Here is a 22,376-nt window from a genome sequence, read left to right on the forward strand (position 1 = left end):
ACACAAATGTGAAAACTGTCATGTTCTTAACCACAAAATATAGTGTGCCTTGTAAATTTTTCTCACCATTAAGTCTGCAAACAGGAACAAGTCTGGGAAAATAGTCAACCCCAACTGTTTTCATAACGGGATCTTACAATGATACACTTTCAGGAGAAAAAGTGAGGACAGTGGGGTCTCACTGAGCGACAGCAGGATAGACAGACTTCAGCCATTATGAGCCAGAGAACTGCACAGCCTAGCATTCAGCCTCATTTAACACACCTGATTCAACTCATGAGCTGAACTGGATATGGAAGAAGAGAGAAAACACAAATCACTATAGACGTGTGGCCTTGCAGGACCCGAGAGTAACACACCTGACCTATAGAAAGATATCGAAGCACTTCATCAGTGTGCTGGACAGCATCACGCTGTTAGCCATTTCCTCAACGGTGATAACAATATTGCACTTAAAACTGGACACAAGTAAACCTTCATGAGCTTACATCAGAGTGTTGTATCTCTTGTAATGTGAATTGGAATCCGGATTAAATAAAAATGAATCACTTTCTAGATTTCTGTTTATTTTTGATGCTTGAGCAGAATTTAAACCTGTATCATTTTACAGCACTGCTTCACAAACTACAGAAATATAGAGCTTCAGCTGAAACTGTATTTGAATAAATACATCAGTTTGGAGGTTGCAGATGCTGGATTAGTGGTTAACATTTTTGTCTTGCACCAGTTTGTATGTGTGCTTTCAGGGGTTTCCTTCAAATTAAGGGTTTCCTCCCTCAGCCCCAAGACACGCATGATAGGCTGAATGGCATCTCTAATTTGTCCACAATGTTTGAATGGGTGTGTGAGAGCGTAAGTGTACCCTGTGATTGTTTGGCACTCTGTCCAGTGTGTCCCCCACCTTGTATCCCAAATCCACTGGGATAGACTCCAGGCTTCCTGTAACCATGTGTGGGATAACTGGTTCAGAAAATTAATGGATGGAAATCAGGACTGTTAGCAGATGTGACGATTTCCCATTGTGGCAATAAATTAGCCATCCGATTTTAGGTATACACTATTATATTACTCCCGCCTTATTATATCCATTGCCAAAGCTAACCGATTCTTGCCCTAGCTAGTTAAACAGAAAAGCCTTTGTTCAGCTCATATAACTTCATCAACTGCATTTATTTCAGATGATTAAACTGTATGCTATTAAAGGAATGACATGATTAAACAATGGCTTGATTTGCAGAACAGGACAACTGCATGATGCAGAAAAACACCTTCTGGTAATGTCTTTTCCTCAGCGGGGACGCGGCACACACAAGCCTGTAATTAACCAGGTTTGTGTGTGGTGTGTGTGAGAAAGAGATGAGAGGGAGAGAGAACTTTTTTTTTTAAATCTTCTAAAATCTCTGCTTTTAAAGGCATTAAAACATCTGGAATTAAGCAGGCTAAACTTGGCTTAATCTGTCTGTGGCCACATTTAACCCTTGCTCATGCCATACTATTTGCACGTTAAATGTTTGCTGCTGAGGAAGTGTGAAGCAGCCTGGCATTAGTGTGGATGCAGGCGTGCTGCTAATGAGAGCAGGGCAAACACACCTGGACCAGGCTGGACTCCCAGACCTCTGTGGCCGCCACCAGCACCCATAAATTAGCGACGTGGTAATGAAAATGTCGTTTCTCATTTACTCTGCCTGAAATATATCATTTGCAGCACACCACATAAATTTGCATTTTAAGGCCACTCGTTTGAAAGCATGCTGCTGAACAGCGAGCGCACCCATTAGCATTCTGAATGCTCAAAGCAGAAAGTTTATAATGCCATTCTAAAAGAGGAAGCGAAAAAATAAATAAAAAAAAATGGACACTCATTATCACAAATATTATATATATGACCTGTGATCTACACATATGAAAAGTAGTATAGATACTACACAGTACTCACATTAGTCACGCGTTAGTTCAAGAATATAGCTGCATTTTCCATGTCAAGTGTAGGATTGAGTTCAATCTCACAGCACAACTATCCTAGATGGCTTTGAAAGGTAAGAAGGAAATCTGGGCTCGAGGACGGAGTAATAAATGAGGATTTATAAGCTGTTGTGCACAGTTCCAGTGGCAGTCTCTCCAGGCTGTAAGTCTGACAGCTTACTTACTCTAAAAGGTCAGTCATTGAAATATAAGACTTTTTAGTGATGCATAAGACAGTATGTGGTCACTAGGAGTTTAAGGAGCTACACAACATTTGAAATGTGTTATTAGGTTTTATACTCAACAAGGCAAATCAGCCATAACCGTCCTGCTGATTCCTGGCGGCGAACAAACTTTATTTCCCTTTAAAGGATCGAGCTTAACTACAAATGTTCATTTAACTGTACATTTAAAAATGATAACCAGCCTTAGCAGGAGTCGCACCATTTTTAGGACTTAAATCAGCAGCAAAACCCAGTGACGCATCATTATTAGGGCCGTAACACACCAAACTGACGCCAGAGGACTAGTGCCAAACAAAAGAGACTGAGGATCATCTCCCACTGCCGCAGGTCTTAAGCTTGCAATTGAAGGCTCTATAAAGACAGACAGCTGAAAAGCACATAGGTTCTGCGTCAGAGTGAAAGAAAATAACTCACCGTGCAAAGAGGAGGAAATAGTATTAGTAGTAATTAGCTATAGTATTAGTAGTAGTATTTATAGCTAAAATAGGAAAACCCAGGATCACGGAAAAGGGTGGCACAGTAGGGCAGTGAGTCCCGTTCTCTCTCTCTCTCTCTCTCTCTCATTGACTGGAAGCTGTGCTTTCAAACAAGTGCAGAGGAAATTCCAGTTAGTTTCATCACCATGTTAATATTAGTGAGCTGCCTATAAGCAATTGTAACCATTGTAACATACAGTTAAAAGTGCATGCAGTGAGACAGCTAATGTAAACATTTCCTGATGACCTTACTGCATGTCGAATAACTTATATTAAGCGGCTTTTCAATTATTTTCATTTACTTTAATGCATGTAATCATATTCCTTAGTTTCCGGGTCTAATTTTTGAGTGGGAAGAATTTGGGTATTTCTGAATTAGTTTCATTTTTAGTTGAAACGAAACCACACACACACACACCCCTAACTTTCTGTCTGACTGTCTGTCTGTCAGTCTCTCGCTCTAATAACTATTTATTATGATCCATTCAAATAAATGTAATCTTGTCACACTAGTTTATCTCTGTGCATGATTTAGAGAGGACAGAATTCTAGATCTAAAGACCAGTATATAACATAACTGACAAAAATGAACCATTATTTTTTTATCCTTTCAGTCACATTTTGCCCTGCAAACATCAATGCCAGCTTTAACTTGCCAGCACTTGCACGTGACCATGGAATAAGTGGTATAATCCACAGCTAGGTGTGCATTAAAGGATTTTAATGCTTGGTGTCGGGTGATCCTTTGCCTCCACACCATGCAGTAAAATCGTGTAGCCGTGGATTATCCCTTACATATATGATTGTTGTTTTTCATAGGCAAAATTTTCGATCGTTACACCTCAACACTACACTGTCGAGTGGGTCATTTGCTTTGGTTCTTTCTCCCCTGCACAAATCTGCTGGGCTGAATAACTGATCACAGAGCACTGTCACCTACCAGCATCCAAAACTGATTCATCATGTATAATCACTGCTGACAAGAGCTCACTAGACACACAGACACCGCAAACAACTGTAAACGACCGCAGCTATCAGTGCTTATGGGTACACGGCACCTCACATAACATGCTATCAACATGCTTTCAATCAACTGCTGGGTTAATCTCATATTAGCTGCAATAATATTAATAATAACTAACTTGGTGAAAAGTTTTAATTTGTCCATAATAAATTCCAATCTGAGTTGAATCGCTGATCGATGAACTGTTGAAAATCTATAACAAACACCACATTTAAAAGGTATTCCTAAGTATATAAACATTTATGCAGGCTGATAAATTCATTACATTACGATTTTGTCTTTCTCAGTACAAAACACCAAAACCACCAAATATAAATCAGACTATCATGAGATCTGTTTGTAGCGTTATTTTGTCATTTTTGTTGTACATGTGACACTGTTAGCGTAATGACTCAACAATAAACAGTGATGCTAGCTCCACCACAAGCACAATCACTAAAGGATACACCTGGAACCACTGGTACCAAACCAGTGACCCATTTAAAAAAAAAAAGCACCCAAAGTTCCCATTTCTCTTCCAGTATTTGTGCAGCGGGTAAAATAGAGTGCGTGAAATGAATCGTGTGTTCAAGCCTACTCAGAGAAAGTACCCTTCTTTTGCATAGAGATAGCTAGCACTATTTTGTTAGTATCAACCTTAGAAGCTTATAGTGAAAATCGAGATGATTGCACTTGTGAGAAGAGGATTCTGTTCAACAGGTCAACCTCTTTATACAGCTGAATGCTGAATGAGAAACACATGCGAGATAAAGTGCACCTTGGAGAACAATGCAGTTAGTGTGCGTGGCTGGTAGGCAAGTGATTCACCATTTCACTTCATATGAGCTGAGGAATGAGTGTGTGTCTGATTACAGCTCAAAGAAGCCATCTGTGATGCTGTTTTTTTTCCCCCCTCTTGTTTTGATGAGCCAGACTCAATAGCTCATCCACACTCCGAGGAATAACAATCATGTGAATTTCTAGCTTCTTTTTTTGTTTTGTTTTATTTTTTTAATTTATTAATTTATTAATTTATTTTTGCTTTCCTGCATTTCACCTCCGAGCTCATAAGACCACATGGTTCTAACTCAACAGGAGGTCCAAAGGACCCCCACCAACTGTTCTCTCTGACTCAGACACACTTCAATTTTTCTCATTAATGACGGATTGAGGTCTGGCTGCCATTTTCAAACAGCTGTCCTGCTTCATCTGGTTTGGGTGGCACTGCTGTCTCTGAGGCACGTGATTCATGCCAGACATAGAAGGATGATTGTCAGGGACAGGGATGGAAAGATCATTCTTTAGCGGTTTATAGCTCTCTCCCAAAAAAAGCAAAAGACGCGACACGTTCACTTCGGTCCATTTTTTACTTACTAATCCTATTTATATGCATGGTAGATACTCTAGCAACTCACAGCACCAGTTGTGATACAGTGTACTTAACATTACTGCAACTTAGGAGAGAATTAAATTATGCAGGAGCCCTACTTGCACAAGTTTTACCTTGCCTGTTAAAACCATACAGGTTCGATGTTTATACAATTTCCATCCCAGGAGTCCTCTATTCTCAAAAAAAATAAAATAAAATAAATCCTGCAAAAGCACATATGTGCTTTTAGGGCTCCTAACACAAAAAATAAAGGCCTATTTTTCAGCACCTTTAATTCATCTATTGTCTGACACCATCTCAGAGGAATAGCTGGTTAATATATAATACAATATAATAATAACTGCTATTGTCCCATTTTACAGTTCCTCTCTAGATTGCTGTTGTAGCTCTTTTTGCTCTCCATTCCTTCTTGCTGTTTGGGACTGAGTCACAGCGAGACCAATGGCCTTGTGTAACAGCTGCTGCCTACTCAACACTTTCAGAGCTCATGACCAATAAAGAAAAGCAGGATGAAAAAGCTACTTCTGTGTCTGTACAGTACGTGCTCCCAGAACTAGCACTGAGATGTGATACAGCCCTGCTTCTCCTCCAGCTCTGATCTTCTCTCTCTCTCTGCCTCACCACTGTACACTGCTTCAACTTCATTTATTCTAGTCTGCTTATCAACCCTTTCAGACAGGGCCACGCTTCTGCCTTGCAGCAAGGACTAAAATCCTTCTAAAGTGCACTGTCTGCAAATTCACAAATGAACTAGAGAAGTGAAAGAGCTTCAGGGCTCTGGTTTAATGGTTCAAATAAAGCCAGTGATCAGTACCTCTTTTATTTCCTCTGTTCTCAGAAGCATGCATCTCTGCAAAGGGAACAGGTACTTGAAGCATTTTCATATCCTATAAACAGCATGTGGCATAAGTAGCATGGGCCTGATTTATACACAGAAATACACACACACACACACACAGGTTTTATTAGTGTGTGCAATTTAGAAACTTTGGTGACAAAGTTAATCAAATTGTTCTGCTGTTACTGAATTTACAATTAAGAGGCATTCATTTAAAAAATGTTAAGAGTTAATGAACAAGCTGGCATAATTTTCTCTGCTAAATGCATATGAAACTTCACCCAATAGTCACGAGTGCTCTGTTGTTGCAGGAAATCTGGGAATGCATTTGAAAATGTAGGGCATGCTGCCAATAGCAGGGTGTCACAAGGATCTTTTGGGCATATGAGCCATTTTCATTGTCTGATATGACAGTGAAATGGCCAGAATTAAAGAAATAGGAGGACGAAAGAAAGGAAAGGTTAATAAATGAATGTAATAAGAGTAACACTGGCTTGAACAGCAGTCTACAGGCTTTTAAGATTTGTTTAGATGTGGTCCAAATGATATGCATTTAAAAAAGATAAGGAAACAATGAAAACCTGATTACTTTCAGGAAAGTTATAAAATAATCTACAGTGTAAAAGCCATTACAGCGGCCATGTTACAATCACAAGTTAATGGCAAAAATGAAAAATAAAGGTTAGTGTTCATCTTGTGCATCTGCGTTCAGCCATCAACATTGCAGGACATTATTACAATCCGCATTACACTACCTTCCCTAGATTTTAAGCTATGCTGTACTTGAGTTTAAATAAGAATGGTTTATGCAGCATGTTTTGCATTAGACTGTAATTCAGGTATCTCAACAAACTCGTGTCTTATGTTGTCTTTGATCAACAGTCTTAATAAAAACAGGTGCTATACATGGTTTAATAACACTAGTTGTATCATATTGCACATAAACAGAGGAAAAATTGTAGGTGTGCATATTAATCTGCAGTCAGAATGTAGCCTTTAGTGTGCTCAAAAACAGTGGAGTTTGCATTCCCTGTTAATTCTAACTGAAATAGGAAAAATGTACCTAGATTTGACAATTTATTAAAATTCCAGGATGCATCCTGCAACAAGACAACAATTCAGAACAAAATCAGTAAAAAATATATATCTATTTTGGATGTTTGTTTTTTTTTAACCAGGGTCCTCTCAGTCTCGCAATTGACTTGGAGAAGGCAGTAAATGAAACCTGACAGAAATGATCAGATCTCCACCATAACAATGAGCAAAGATAACAATAATCTAATCAGTAGATTTTGAACAGAAATATTAAGACGAATATGCAAAGTGTTTATAACTACAACACAGAGGATGTGTAAGCAATTCTGAGGACAAGGTTGGAGGCAGTTACAGTATAAACTAAAGTAATTAAAAAATGTTCAGCAGAAACTTTTAAGAAAAAATTAAGAAAAACTTTTGACCTGATTCTCATCACACTTCATACTCATACTTCATACTCTTCATCAACACTTTATACTATTTGATCGTTTTTTTTTACTTTTAATAATAATAACTGTAAAACATAACACACTAAACACACAAACTCTTCCCCCGTCTTCACTTCGTGTCCTAAACATAAGGTTAAATGTAACTTTATAGTTTCTTTATAGTTTCTCTATCATGCGTGTCTCGCTTGCGAGGTGCACTTTGTTTAAAACGAGAGCACTAGCAAATTAACACGATTAAACCACAGTCATTCTTACTGTGAACTGCAGTGCAGAGCTAACAGCATTAGGCTAAAGGAAAAGCTAAAGTGTTAACAGTGTGAATATGATTAGAGATGATGAGAAGTGAAACTCTTTGCACTACATCTCTATATACTTCCATTTTCGTTAAATTTCGTTTTAACTTAAAAAGATTGCCTATGATCAAACGCTACATGTTTGTTTATTCTTGTATTAAGTTCATGTTAATAGACCTGTCTTAGAAAGCATGTAAGACCCAAAACTGCAGAACTTACTCTACCCCACTGGTATGGCCACTGGAGACTGTAATCATTCGTATATATACATATAATCTACAGCATTTTCTTGCCTGTGGGGTAAATAACAGGGTACTCAGTGTAAACAACTTGAATTAGTATGAATTTGAAATCTTCTACACGGAAATTCTGAGGCATGGCAACCTGTTGTATTGTAAACAATGAGTGAAACAGATCTGCTTTAAGAGTTTGTGTGTGTGTGCGTGTGTGTGTGCGTGTGTGTGTGTGTGTGTGCGCGCGCGCACGTGTACAGTCTCAAGTGTGCACATTATTGATATGAGAACAGGTAAATAAAATGTTAGTGAGGAATAAATAGTACTTGTGAAAAATATAATCAGCAATCAAATCCTTTCAAGACAAAAGAAAATTATTCTATTATTAATTGAACAATAAATAATAATACACTCTGCGAACATGCAGTAAATATGCACACACATTTGTACAGCAATGCTATATTTATATCACCGTATTCATATTTATATCATCAGTCACTGTATTGTATTCATAGGATACTTTTTTTTTTTATTTTGTCTATTTTTTCCCTCTTAGAGCTAATTCCATTTTTTTTACTAAATAAATAATAATAATAATAATTTTCATTTCTAAATTTCATTTCTGACTATTTTTATTTTGACTATTTTTTTTTTTTTGGACTATTTTGAAATTTAGGTGACAGACAGTCCTAAAAAGCACTTCAGTGCATGTCGTATTGTGTATGATTGTACATGCGACAAAGAAAATTTGAATGTGAATATTGAATTATACTGATTTATCGAAATCACTCAGAAGGATAAAATGCTGTTTTTATCCTTTGTTTAAATAATTCTCATTCTCTTAGAGCATCTCCCAGCACTGGTTTTGGCATCTGTGTTTGTTCCGACTTCCATGGACATTACTTTTTGTGCAACATCTAACTTCACCACATTTCTTCTTTGGAGATTTGGGATTTGTGCAATACTGAATATTACATTACAAGGATGCCTGCTCTAACCAATGTACTCAACACACTCAAGGTACTTTTTCATCTGGATGATCATCTTAGTCATTTAAATCTGTCTGGAGAGAGCATTTTTAGAGCCTGCTTTATTTTCACACACATACACAAAAAGATGCTCCTCCATTCACAGCATTTTAAGCTCCTTTATATTCACAGGGTTGTGCATGTGGACTTCCTTCTTCACATCATATTACACATTTTCAGCTGGGTTCAAATCCAGGGCTTGGAGATTGCACAATATTAGTTTTGTGTTTCGTCAAACATTTCTTTGGCATAATATTCTTCACAAGAGCCTCTGAAGCAACAGTCACAAAGCAACCCCAGAGCATCGTCAATCCACCAGCGGGTGTCAGGTGCTTTTTTTTTGTATGCCATCCTCATTTGGTCTTTTGGTCTCTTCTGACCACAACATACAATGCCAATTACACTTTTAGATGCCAATTACACTTGGTGACATTCAGATGCTGCACTTTGTGAGAAGTTCTCAGGAAGCCCTTTTTCTTGCAACACTTGCAATCAGCTGGTTATTATGTACATGGCATTTAACAGATGAGTCTGAAAAAAAAAATCAACTGTAAGAGTCAATTAAATTGTGCAGTTCTGAAACAGTGATCTTTGGGCACTTTTCCCAGTTTTACTGTCTTTACTACCATAACAAAACTTTTTTTTTCCTTTTTACCAGGAATTGGAGCACACTCTGCCCACACACAGTAAATGTATTTGCTTAGATATGCTATATGTCTCTTAAATTTGGTTGATTTAACAAGTGTTTGTTTTTTGCAACCTTGTACACTACATAGCCAAAAGTATGTGGACAACTGACACATATTTGTTTTTGCTTTTTTATACAGACTGTTGCAACAAGGTTATGTATACTATAACTGTATAGAAAGTCTTTGCAGGCTATAACATTACACTTTCTCTTCACTGAAACTAAGAGCCCCAAACATGTTCCAGCACGACAGTGAACCCAGTGCACAAAGTAAGCATGGCAGGGAAGTGGTAACTCAGCGTTTAATGCGTTAGGCTACTGATCAAAAGGTTCCAAGTTCAAATTCCAAGACCACCGAGCTATCAGTGCTGGACCCTTAATTCTCAACTGCTCAGTGGTGTAAATGCAATAAATGTAAGATGCTGTGGATCAGGGGAGGACTTAACCAATAAGCGAGGTAAGCAGCCGCTTAAGGCCCTGGGGAATTAGGGGGCCCCGACCAATACCAAGAAGCCTATATAAATCATATAGTACTTATTACTTTTCTATCATATATTGTATGGTCTGTCTATAACCATTAAGATTTTAATGTTATTATTACATCTTTTCAAATGCGGGCCCCCCTATGATTCATGAATAGTGGAATGTTACTATCGTATTGCACATGCACGAGATTCCCATACATGGAATCACTTAGGGCCCCCAAATCACTAAGTCCGCCCCTGCTGTGAATAAATACTGTAAATGTAAATGCAATGTAAATAGTTTGACGAGGACAGAGTGAAATAACTTGAGTGTCCTGCACAGGACCCTGACTTCAAATAGGATGCCATCCACACCCCAAGAACTAATGCTCTTGTGGCTGAATGATTCTTCACAGCCACACTTCAATCTTTAGTGGAAAACCTTCCCAGAAGACTGGAAATTATTATTAAAAGCAAATGGGGATTCAATGTGGAATGGACACGCAAGTTTGATGCTCAGGTGTCTACAAACTTTTGCCCAAGTAGTGTATATCACTTCAGGGAAACATGATCTGGATTAAAGATAAAACAGAGGGTTTTGGCAAACAGAGAACAAATAAAAAAATTTGTTTTAAGAGGGACTGGATTTTATGCATTTATTTTTAAGACTTCTTAAGGGTGTCAATTTTGACCCATATATATGTTCCGAGAAAAAAGGAAAAAAGAAAAAAAGGATTGAGTAGGAAATGACACTGACATTTCTTCTTGTTAAAGCAACAGCAACTTATTATTGAGTGCATAGAGTAAGTGTTTTACACAATCATTTTTTACCTATTTTTATGAAGAGTGCCAAAAATTCTGAAGGGCAGTGCATGTCCATTTGAACAGGACAGAAACATTCAATAATTCCCGGGAGTGAGACTGTGTCTTTGACACTGCTGTGTGAATGAGTGACTGCACACGTCAATAACAGTCTAGAGAATTCCCAGATGACAAAGGTTTAAAAAAAATAAAAAATAAGGTTCATCTAAGGATGTGAAAATATGTTTCCTTCCTCTCCCTCCCTCCCTCCCTCCCTCCCTCCCTCCCTCTCTCTCTCTCTGTGATCTGTAGATATGAGAAAGCTGTAGCAGGAACACAATGAGCCATCAAAATAAAAAACATAAGACAAAAATTGTATTCCATTTCCATTGTATGGAAATCCAACAATTTGCCATTCAAAGGTCAAGTGTCCAAATGTGCAATGTCCAAATAAATAAAATCTTTTCTTATTAGCATTAACATCACTTTTTCCAAACAAGATTTGTGGAACACTTTGATATTATATGATCTGATTGGCTTAGAAAAACCCAAAACACAAAAAAAGCCAAGCAGATTTCGATCCATTTGCTCCCTGTATGAATGTCTAGGACAAAAGGAGGTCTTTTATAACCGGAAGCACAGCCTTTGTGAACACACACTGCAGTCTGATTTAACCATCAGGGGTTTGATGAGCCAAGAGCTCCACATATGGCTGTCAGCTAGTTGAGAAAACAGCCATATCTCACCTATCAGTGTGAAAAGAAAAATTCCTGACTACACTGTGTCCTTCATAAGCATAAACCCGAACACAGAATCGCTTACATGACTTAAAAAAAAAAAAAAAAGCAGGTGTGTCTTTTTATACATTGTGGATGGTGATGACAACAACGATGATGATTTCACCTCCAAGGACACATGCTGTATGAGCAGACATACAAGTGGGCAGTGATTAAAGGAAAGGTTCAGCCAAATGGCTCTAACAGCACATTTTCATAATGAGAATGGTATTATGAAAATGAATGATTTGTATTCATGGCACCTTCGAGTCACCAAGTAGTTTTTAGTCATTATACACTTTATACAGTAAAAGGCTCGAAGGACAGTTTGTCCTTCTGTGACTAAGGACCCATTATTATCATTATTTCCATTTGTACAAGTCTGTGATTTACTTCTAATCTTGATGTTTTTAGTTCATGTTCAAGTGCATCAACATGTATACTTTGCAGTATCGGAGTGAGAATTAAGTGACCGTGCAAGTATTAAGCTTAATAGACACAGTGTTTTTTGTTGTGGCCCATGGGATCCTGATTCATGTCCCTTTTGCCAAGCTTTTTGGGTGGAAAATAAACACACAAAATTCTGTTGAAAACAGAACACGTTATCTGTTAACGCCAAACAATGTATTTATATTTGGTTTCACTGCAAGTTCTCTCTCATACACATGCTAACTGACCATGTTTAAAGTAGATGTGTGCATCGAGCCTGGGATTTGCATGTGATTCAACCTTTAAAAAAAAACACGAGTGCCCCCCACCCCCCTGCTGCAACTGATTTCCAGCCAAGTGAATCATCTGGCCTGTGGGAGTCTGAAGAGCATAATCAACAAGTCGACAATAATTATACAGTGCGCAAAGACACCCATAAATCCAGGGAGGATGAGAGAGATGGAGAAGTCCATCTGAAAGCCTGGAGATGGGCCCATGCTTGTGGATGTGGATTGTCCAGAGGAGAGGAGTTAACTATCTCCATATTCTCAGCTCTGAAAGGGCAGATGTGACAGCTGGTCCAAATTTCAATTGTTAAAACTTAAAGCAGGGTGAGCTGGCATGAGAGGAAATGAAGCCACTAGCCCTAATTAGGATTTGTTTGGGTCAAACGAATAACACCATTGGCTTCACACGACAAAATACTTTAGTCTTGTTAACTGATTGTGAATTTAGTCTTTAACGGTTACGTGTGCATCTGGTGCAGGGGTGACTGACGGCGAAGAAGAAGAAAGAGGAAGCACAGGAAGCTGTACTTCTACAGACTGATGGACACCTTGTAATAGATGAACTGACAATATTGGCATTTTCACAGCTCGCTTCTTGAGAATGACTGATCCAGTAAACACAGCCTAATGGATATAGACTTCTTTGTCAGTATCAGGCTAACTGGCCACCTCACCGACCCTCTGTGTTTGTAACTGTAATGACAGTCTGAGATTTCAGAGTAATCAGCTGCACTTGAGCACAGCAACACTTACAAACTCACTGCAGTTGTATCTACATGCTGTTTTTTTTTTTACCAAATACCATTTTTACACCTTACAATAATCTCTTTTACCTTTCACTCTGGTTCAGTACATTTTCGTTCTAAAAGACTAAAAAAATTGACTAATTAACATGAAATGAAAACATTAAAACGAAGCGAGTGTAGGAAAATTAAAATGTAATGCAACAAAAGGTATTTAAAGCCATTTCCCAGCCCGGTTGCTCTGCCTGGAGGCTTGGAGCATTGTGTCCTCCACTCCAAATTTAATTATGTTTTTCAATACTTCAGCTCTCAAGTGGCCATGTCAGATCTATTGGGAGCTTCAGGGAATCTCCTATCTGGCTCCTCATAAGTACAATTCACAAATGCATATGATAGGATGCTGATCTGGAACTGAGCTGAGATGTGCAAAAGCAATTAATGCCACCGACCTTGAATGTCACTCTGACACGTTGAGTCAATATTATACATTAATACCGGCAAAATGGCCAGCGCTGTGCAAACACAGTCCTCTGACATGCAGCGTATGGATGTTTCAACACAGAGACCTAATCTGGGGTTAAAATCTGTGCAATCTGCAGCACCGAAGGTAACCGATACATTTTTACATCATATTTATTTACAATTGAAATAGGTGAAGTTAGATAGTTTTTGTTTTACAAATCTAGTTTGCGTGAGACTCACACACTCTACCCACAATCTACTGAGTGTCTGATATCTTTTGCATACCTTTCTGGCCACAAGCCTCGGGAATTTAAAGGCTGACTGGTCCTGCATGCTTTGTGAAAACAGACATTTGTGAGCTTTTATTTACTTATTTATTTTTTATACATATAAGTTTAAAGTTTATATTACATATAAGTTTATATTTATTTATTTTTAACTTTGATTTAAAGCACTGGGTGGTAAGTTAGTAAGAAAATCTTGCATTCTTGCCAACTGAAAAAGGTCTCGGGTTGATCATTTGCCATGTTAGTCAAATTGCCTGTTTTGGCGAAAGTAGGCTCTGTATACTGCTGAGCCCAACCTGATGCTCTCGCAAATACCAGTATGAGTTTGAGTTTTCACTGACTGAAAAAAAATAGACTATAAGTGAACAGGGGGTTATCAATATTCCTCCTGTATTGCTGGAACTGCCAGAGTTCAAATCCACTGTGTGCATTAAATTCAAACACGGTGCAAAGTAATCCCTACAGACCAGAGTGGCAGAGTTTCAAGACGTACAATAAAGGAGGACCCGAGGCTGAGCCCCTGAGGGAGGCAGAGAGCAGTATGTGTAACGAGTGTCCAAGTGCTGTAGCTACTGAAGGATATGACGGATTCATATGATGGACATGTCAAATCCGAGACGATCTGCTGAAGCAGCTCAGTGGAGACATCAGTAATCGTATTCTGTCTGTTTAAGATGGAGCCACATGTTGAAAGCACTTGGGGGGTGGGGGGGGGTGGAGTTATGGGTAAAAGCTGCTTTTATGATTAAGGCTTCCCACAGTGAAAGAAAATGTGCATCAGAACTAGTCAGACTGTCTGTAGTGCAGATAACATGAGGCTTTAAAGCACATTTTCATCATCTCTGAAAGAGCAGGCTTTTCTTCACCTTGCCATTTCCAGTACTTGTATGAAGCAGCAAGGACACCTGAATACTTTCCTCTAGACTTTGCTGTAAGGCACTGGTGATGACAGAAATCTCAATGTTAAAATTGAGTGTAAACCTAGTCTCAAAAAAATGTGACGTGCCTTCCATCCACAACTTCCAAGCTGGCAGTGTATGCAAATATAGCGTTCTGATTTGTCTATTTACTCATAAATAGTGATGAGCACGTATTCTGAGCTCTGCTGATAGCACTACTAATGTCATATACTGACGAACAGAAGTTGCTGTGGCTCAAGTCTAGAAATCAAACAGCACCTTCGCCTCTTTCAGAGAGATTAGAATGTTGACGAAGCTCAAAAGCACCCAAATAAGATAGCGCAAGCATTAAACCCCTGCCACTGCACAGTAAATACCCTCAAGCAGCCTGATGGCTTCACTTTGTTATTTGCAGTGCTGGAAGGATGACGAGCTTTATTAGTATAGCAATCCATTCACAAACTCAAAAAGCAAGGGAAAATATGGGAAAGGAGAGATTTGGGCATAATAAAAATGTAGGGATTCATTTGTTCTGCTACAAAAGTTATAAAAATAAAGGATCTTGTAATTGCTTATATGTATTTACCTGAAAATATATAGGAGCAAAACAGTCCATTTCATCTTTTCCCATTATTCAGTTCTGGGTACATCAACCAGGCTTTTGATTTGTGAAAAACGATTACAACTAGACATGTGTGCATTTCATAAAGTTTGCATTACATGCAAAATTGATAAGGCCTACAGAAGCATGAAGAAGGCATATTCTGACTTTGAAATGAGCCAAAAGCAGATCTGATCCAGTTTGAGCCCTTGGGGGTGTTTTTACCCATTTCTATTAGTTTGCTTCAACTGCACTACAGCCGAAAAACCAGCATTAAATTGTCGTAAACCTGTTTCCTCTACTTGAAGACAAAACAAAACCATTTAGAAATGAGAAAGCTGTTCAGTATTATGTTTTCTGTTATTGAAGTAATGTTGGTTTCATATTAGATTTGCCAGATGTTCACACCTGCTGTGCCAAAATCAGTTAAAAGGGCCTGTGAGAAGATGATCGTTCACATACAACTTCAACAGAATGCATATTCATAATAAAAGATCATATAATTAGTTTAGGATCATTTGACGTACAATTGTGCAAACATATCGCTTGGATGTTTTCATTTTCTAGCACTTTCTCCGAGACCTAAGGATTTAAATAAGATAAGTCCCATGAGCAGGGGAGCTGTACTGAATATCAGCATGGCTGTGGTTCCTATGCTGATATTCAATACAACAGCACAACTGCGAGAGTCATTCAATTCTATAAATAAGAAATTAATATAGAGTAACTGATATAGAGTTTCAGACATAATACGGATGAAACATTTGATTTATTTCCCTTATTAAAAAACAGTCACCAAAGTAAAGAAGTCACAGCTGATTAGAGTGATGCATGTTGCCATGGAAACAAACAGACTGACTGACCGGCTGCCCATGCTAAGTGTAGTACTGGTTCAAATGTAATAAAACACTGCCAGAACTGAAATTGTATGTAAAACACAAACAAGTAGAGTGACACAAACAGTGAAATGTACCAGAGATGTTATATTAAATATCAGCACTATTGGAAAGCCGCTTGTCCAATCAAATTAGTGGACTGGGAACTAACTGTTCTACAATAATTTATCAGCCTGCACATGCAAATCAATACACTTCATCTACTAAATCAGTTTCATGTATATATTGTACACAACACAATACACACAGCACAAAGGAAAGATTTCAAGCCAAGCTTTTATTGTCGTTTCCTCCATATATAGCTGGTGCCGTGCACAGCGACATGAAACAACGTTCCTCCAGGAGCATGGTCCTACATAAAGATGTAAAGCTTCACAGAACAACACAGAGTTCTCCATAAAGTGCATGTGTGCAAAGTTTCAAGAAAACAGAGTTCCATCTTTTATGCACTGAAACATGGTGACACATGTGGGATCTCCCAAACTGCTCTAGAAGCCAGAGAGTGATTAAACTCAGGTTTGTTGGACAGAGCACTGTTTCTCCAGCCCACTTTTAGAGCTCTGCTTAGTAAACACAGAGCAACGTGTCTTCATGTTATACAATCAAGCCAGTATTGTCATCAATCAAGTCATAAACATGACATTCCGTGCAGCGAAGGTGAACAACTGCTGAACGTCGAATTCAGAGTTATTTACGGAGAAAGGTTTTAGAAGCCAACGAGTTATGTTCCAGCTCTTTCATGGAAGGATCCAGACTGTGATTCAGCCAAGAGGCAACCAAAGAAATGGAAACATTCTTGCATGTACATGTCACTGAGGCTTTTTTCTTCTTCTGAAAGTATTTAGTTTGAGTGTGCTGTGCAGCTGAAACTGAATCTAAGGTAAAGGGAAGTGCCTTTTTTTTGCTTAGAAGAGGAGCTGTGTGCAATTGGCAGAGAGGTTATATACCTCACTCATCACTGAGCTGCAGTGCATGCTGGGAGAATGAATAGTTCCCATACACTGTAGGAGGAACATGAGGGATATCAAATGTCATACACAACCCAAACAAAGCCACAATGAACAGAAAGAGGGACTTAGTGATAGCAGAAGTCCATTAATATAATTCTGATCTATACAAGACAGAGTGACGTGAAAACACAACATATTAACAGCTAATCACAAGCGCAGCAATGCTGAAGAGGGAAGGTTGATTTAAAATGCAGCGCATCTCTCCGTTTCCCTGAGGTTTGATAGATTATGGTCATTTTGGACAAAGTACAAGTCTGGAACAATTGCGGCCTGATTACTCTGTAGCAGTGACTGATGTCTGTGTTCAGTCTCTGCTGGGTAAATTCCACCCTCGCTGTTAGAGTTTTGAAAATAAAATAAAAAATTGGTGAATGTGATAGGGCTGTGCTAACACTAGTGTGTTAAACTAAACTTCTTTCACACATGCTTCATCACCCAGACAGAATGAGAGGCCACTCGAGAGCACCTGGGCTGACTAGCCTGCAGCACTCGAGTGTTAAGTACTATTGTGTGTGAGTAACAGTAGCACTGCTTGGGCAGCATGTTGTCTTAGCATGTTTTTTTGTGTTGGGCCACTTGGACAGAAGCTTGTGGGAGTCTTGTCAAACACCCAGAGTGACGCTTTCGGAGTGCACCAAGCTAAACCAAAACAAACCACTGTGGTCAATGAGGCAACATTGTATAAATCATATAAACTTAAAGTTTAGAAGATTAAACATATATAAAGAATGTACAGACCCAAATATGCAGGAAAATCATGAGCACCATTTGTCTAGCAAGTACATAGGTACATATTGTCAATGTAGTTACTGAATATTTGATAGTAGGTACTGAATTATGAATAGCAGATTAATAAACTGGGTCTTTATGGAGTTACAGCTAGAAGCAGCGTGTCTGCCTCCCTGCCTGTCCATCTCTGCCTCTCTGTCCGTCTCTCTCTCTCACTCAGACAGTCCATCAGCACTGACTTGACATGCCTGTTTTCAGCCTTGGCTACTGACAACATACTCATTACTGTTATCCCCCAAACACCTTCCTCAATCCGTAGCTCTGGAGCAAAAGGTGAAACGAGGAGTTTTAGCTTCTTCAGCACAGCTGCAGAAGTGTGAGGGAAAGGTGATGGTAAATATTAAACCTGAACACACAAAGGCTGCCACATGCAGCAGTGACTCCATAAAATAAACCTCTACACAAACAGTGAAAGATATCAGTCCACAGAAGGCATGCGGCTCAGGCGAGGAGTCTGAAGAGCATCAGGCACAGAGGCCTGGCATGGCCTTATCTGTAATTACTCTGTCCAGATGAGTGTAGCCCAGTGAACAACACAGCAGGCCAAGAGAGCTAATGATTCAGAGGAAGCCCGGTCTTTCAGTCTCCACTCTGCACTAATCGCTGAATTAACTCACATTTTCAATCTTAGGGAGTCAGGGAGCTTTTCTGAGGCTTCTGGCTCAGTGTGGCTTTAAACAGAAATCAACATAAACCTTGTACCAGGAATGTGTTCCTTTGTACCAGGAATGTGTTTTTTTTTGTTTGTTTTTTTTTTTTACTTCCTTTACTCACTTGCGTTTCGCTCAGTCATGCTGCTCTAGTTCTCTTACTGGAACCCAGCTGCCTCCACCCCTACCCCCCCAACACCACCTCTACCCCACCCTTTCAGACTGTGTGGCTTCCTCTAGCTTATCTACTTCCTTTAACGCAGCTCAAAATCCGAAAGCAAGCCCAGATTATAGTGCCTCGCAGAGTAGATCTACACAATCGCTCACAGATCTGTCATTTCACAAACACCAAAACGTAAACCTGCTACCGTGCAATAAACACCAACATGTGTTTACATGACCTGAGGGACAACACAAAGCAGAGCATAACTCTCAGAGGCTCTGCGGATTGTCATGACCCCTCAGACGGGACAAAATCTTACGAATGTGGAAGAACTGGCTAGAACTGTGTAGCATATAGGAGACATACCTGTTTGTCCCGGTCCTTGTCCTTATCCTTAGCCTTTCCGCTGCTGCCAGACCCCCTGGAGGAAGTGACATCCCGGGGGATGACAGAGATCTGATGCAGTGGCATGTTCATCCCAGCAGGCCAGTGTAGATCTCACAAACACAGAAACCAGCCCACCAGCAGCAGCATGATGGAGAGAACCATTAATCACGACCTGTGAGATGCGGGATGAGGGGAGAGAGAGAGAGAGATGTAAATTAGGGAAAAAAATAAGAAATAAAGCTTTAAAACAGATTACCACCAAAATACTTTAGTTAATAACAGCACTATTCAGCAAGTGTAAATCTAACAAATTTCTTTGTACGTCATCAGTGCATTGAATCATCTTCCCATTAAGTGCTTAATTGGATCAAACATGGTCCCACAAAGAGCTGCGTCTGCTTTATGTAAATCAAGCAATCTTTATATAAATATGTGTGCAACAACTGCACATCAGCCAAAACAGTGACAATTATTATGTATCATCATGGCAGAATCATAAAACCTTGAACGCACTGATACACGCCCACACACCCTCTTGCTTTTACAAATAATGAGATGTTTTATTTAAAGAGCAGTATGCGCACATATACTGCTGGGAAGTCAAAAATGTCCAGTTATTAATAGCCTGCATTTCTCATTACTACTCTTTGGGCCTTGTGGCCATCTGTTGCTGCCCTGACAGCAATTAAACGGCTTCACTTCAGTGACTGTGCAAACCTCACCACATAGACAAACTGCCACAACACTTGACCCATCAGACAACAATGTACAGCCAGAGTGTTAGCTGTATTTATAGAGGAGGAAATATAACTAATAATCAGTGGCATAATTGAATAATAATAACAATAAATTAATAAAAAAAAAAAACACACCATTTATCCTGATTGTAGATGAAAATCATCTCATCAAGTGAACTTTCACCCTCAGTGCACTGCCATTATAGAACATGGCAAAGTACAAACAGGACTAATGGCCCCAAACCTAGCTGACAGAAAAACATCAAAATATACCTCGTTTTTATAAAAAAAAAAAAAAAAAAAAAAAAAAAAAAAACCCTCCTTCTGAGGACACTACTATAACTGAATATGTATTGCAGACAGTCGTTCCATCTGTCCTGCCAAACGGAGGGTGATTCACTCAATTTCGGCAGAACATCTGGTCACTGTATACAGACAGGACTCTCATGATACACCCAGCATCATAGACACACATCCATGTCAGTGTTTATTAAGACACACAAATTCCTCTAAAGCAAACCGGCATCTGGGGGGAGACTGAAATGCTGGGAAATGCTTATGAGATAAAACTCACCAAGGGATACTACAAAAATCTACATCTGCTAAATTCTAAAGAAGTGCAATGTCTTGGGGGTGGGGGGTTGGTTTTCATTGTATGTAGACTCACTAGTAATTTAGTAAATCTGCCTGATCCACAATGTATATATTTAAAATAGAGAAATCTTCTTACACGCAGGTTAATGGAATGTTTTACTGTTCATGTGAGATCATTTAAATTTATATTTAGGGCTTTTGGCTGAAGCCCTTTATCTTACGGAAGTGTGTATCAGAAGAATGTGAGGAGTGACAGAACACCCATCATAGCCTAACTAGTGGTTAAACAAGAATATCAACATACTGTCAAAAGTATATTAGAGTATTTCATCAAAATGTCACTACCTTCCTGACCGCTGTATGCCATTGTACACTTGCACTTGCTTTAATGTCTCCAAGCGGCTTTCCCATTTTCTGACAAAGCTAAGGGTTTGAGCAAGTGAGAAAACTACTTACAAAAATGGCATCCTGATAAGACAATCTCAAGCTTAACAAAACGTGCTTTAATTATAAACCACTCCACTACAGTGCAGTATTGTGTAACCAAACCGTTCCTATCCATCCCAGCTCAATACAGCCATCATGCGTTCATGCCACAGTGAAAGTCCAACTTCATATTTTCTTGCTATGTGGTAACTAAGAAGTCATTAGATTTGACAGTAAGTCCTGATAAACCTATTCTCTGGGTTTCAGCTCCTCTTTTATCTCCACCACTGCAGAGTGCTACAGGTCAGAGAGGAGGGAAAAAGGAGTGTCTCTGACGAGCTCAACTCTCTTATCAAACCAGCCCAGTTACAGCAGCAGTGCTACATCCACGATTTCCAGCTCCCGTCCCTTGATACCGACTTCAAAACGAAGGCATGCACCGTACACGGCAGTGCTATCAGTGTGTGCACAAAGCATGGTAGGTTGCTAGCTGTTGCTTCAGTGGGAAAAGAAGCAATGTATTTTTGTAGTCATGAGTGCTGGGGAGTTGGGGAGAGAGAGGGACTAAGAGAGAGAAAGAGCAAGAGAGAGAGAGGAAGAGGGCAAGGAAGTGATATGCTGGACTGTCAAAGCCAAAATAAGCAACATGAGAAGCACTGTAGCACACCACAAACTAGCAGTTTGGGGATTTTAAACACTTTCACTATGAGCTAGGTTTTGTTTATCACCCTTAGATCAACTGAGTATAGGAAGGAAATAGTGGAATGCAGCTTGGCACCTCATTAGAGACTGGCTATAAACTTAAGCATCATTTTCTCTTGAAAGTTTAGCTGAGTAAATTACTTTGCTTCTTGGGATACCAGTGAATTACTAAGCTAATGCTCATCGACGTTGGCCCGGGGGTTAATAATGCAACGGATTTGTCATCTGCAGATGTTTCAGCTTGCCACCTGAGAGAACAACATACACTAAGTCACATGTAGTGAAACAGTGTGCAGTAAGGCTATGTTTACATTGCACAATTCCGATTTTTTTTGGTTCAGACTGGGATCTATCTTAACGGTTCACATTCGTAATTGTAAGTAAGCCAGGTCTGTCTTCAGTGAGAATGCGTCTCTTCCCAGTTTTGCTTGAATGGATTCCCAAAACATGAAGTAAATCTCCAATTTGCCCTTGCTTCCACTAAATATGGTTTCCGTTTTTGCTGCTTCCACACTGCTCTCACTCAGTGATGCTGACGATGACTATCTGACTACTTGTTGACCATCTGACCATTTTCATTCATGTTGCATGTCCACATATCAGATATGTACCTGATCTACTTGCGATCCACAT

The 22,376-nt window shown here is 39.2% G+C and overlaps 1 protein-coding gene across 2 annotated transcripts in view; it reads right to left on the reverse strand.

The window, feature by feature from the left end:
* Positions 1-22,376, reverse strand: part of marchf8 (membrane-associated ring finger (C3HC4) 8) — a 69,160-nt gene that overhangs the window by 34,057 nt on the left and 12,727 nt on the right. For both annotated transcript variants that reach the window (XM_058383211.1, XM_058383220.1), the window contains exon 2: positions 19,264-19,456. In XM_058383211.1, coding sequence (XP_058239194.1) covers positions 19,264-19,374 — 111 coding nt within the window. In that variant the 5' untranslated portion in view covers positions 19,375-19,456. The remainder of the gene's footprint in view (positions 1-19,263; positions 19,457-22,376) is intronic.

This window comes from Hemibagrus wyckioides, linkage group LG03 (assembly GCF_019097595.1).
Source record: "Hemibagrus wyckioides isolate EC202008001 linkage group LG03, SWU_Hwy_1.0, whole genome shotgun sequence".
Classification (NCBI taxonomy): Eukaryota; Metazoa; Chordata; class Actinopteri; order Siluriformes; family Bagridae; genus Hemibagrus; species Hemibagrus wyckioides.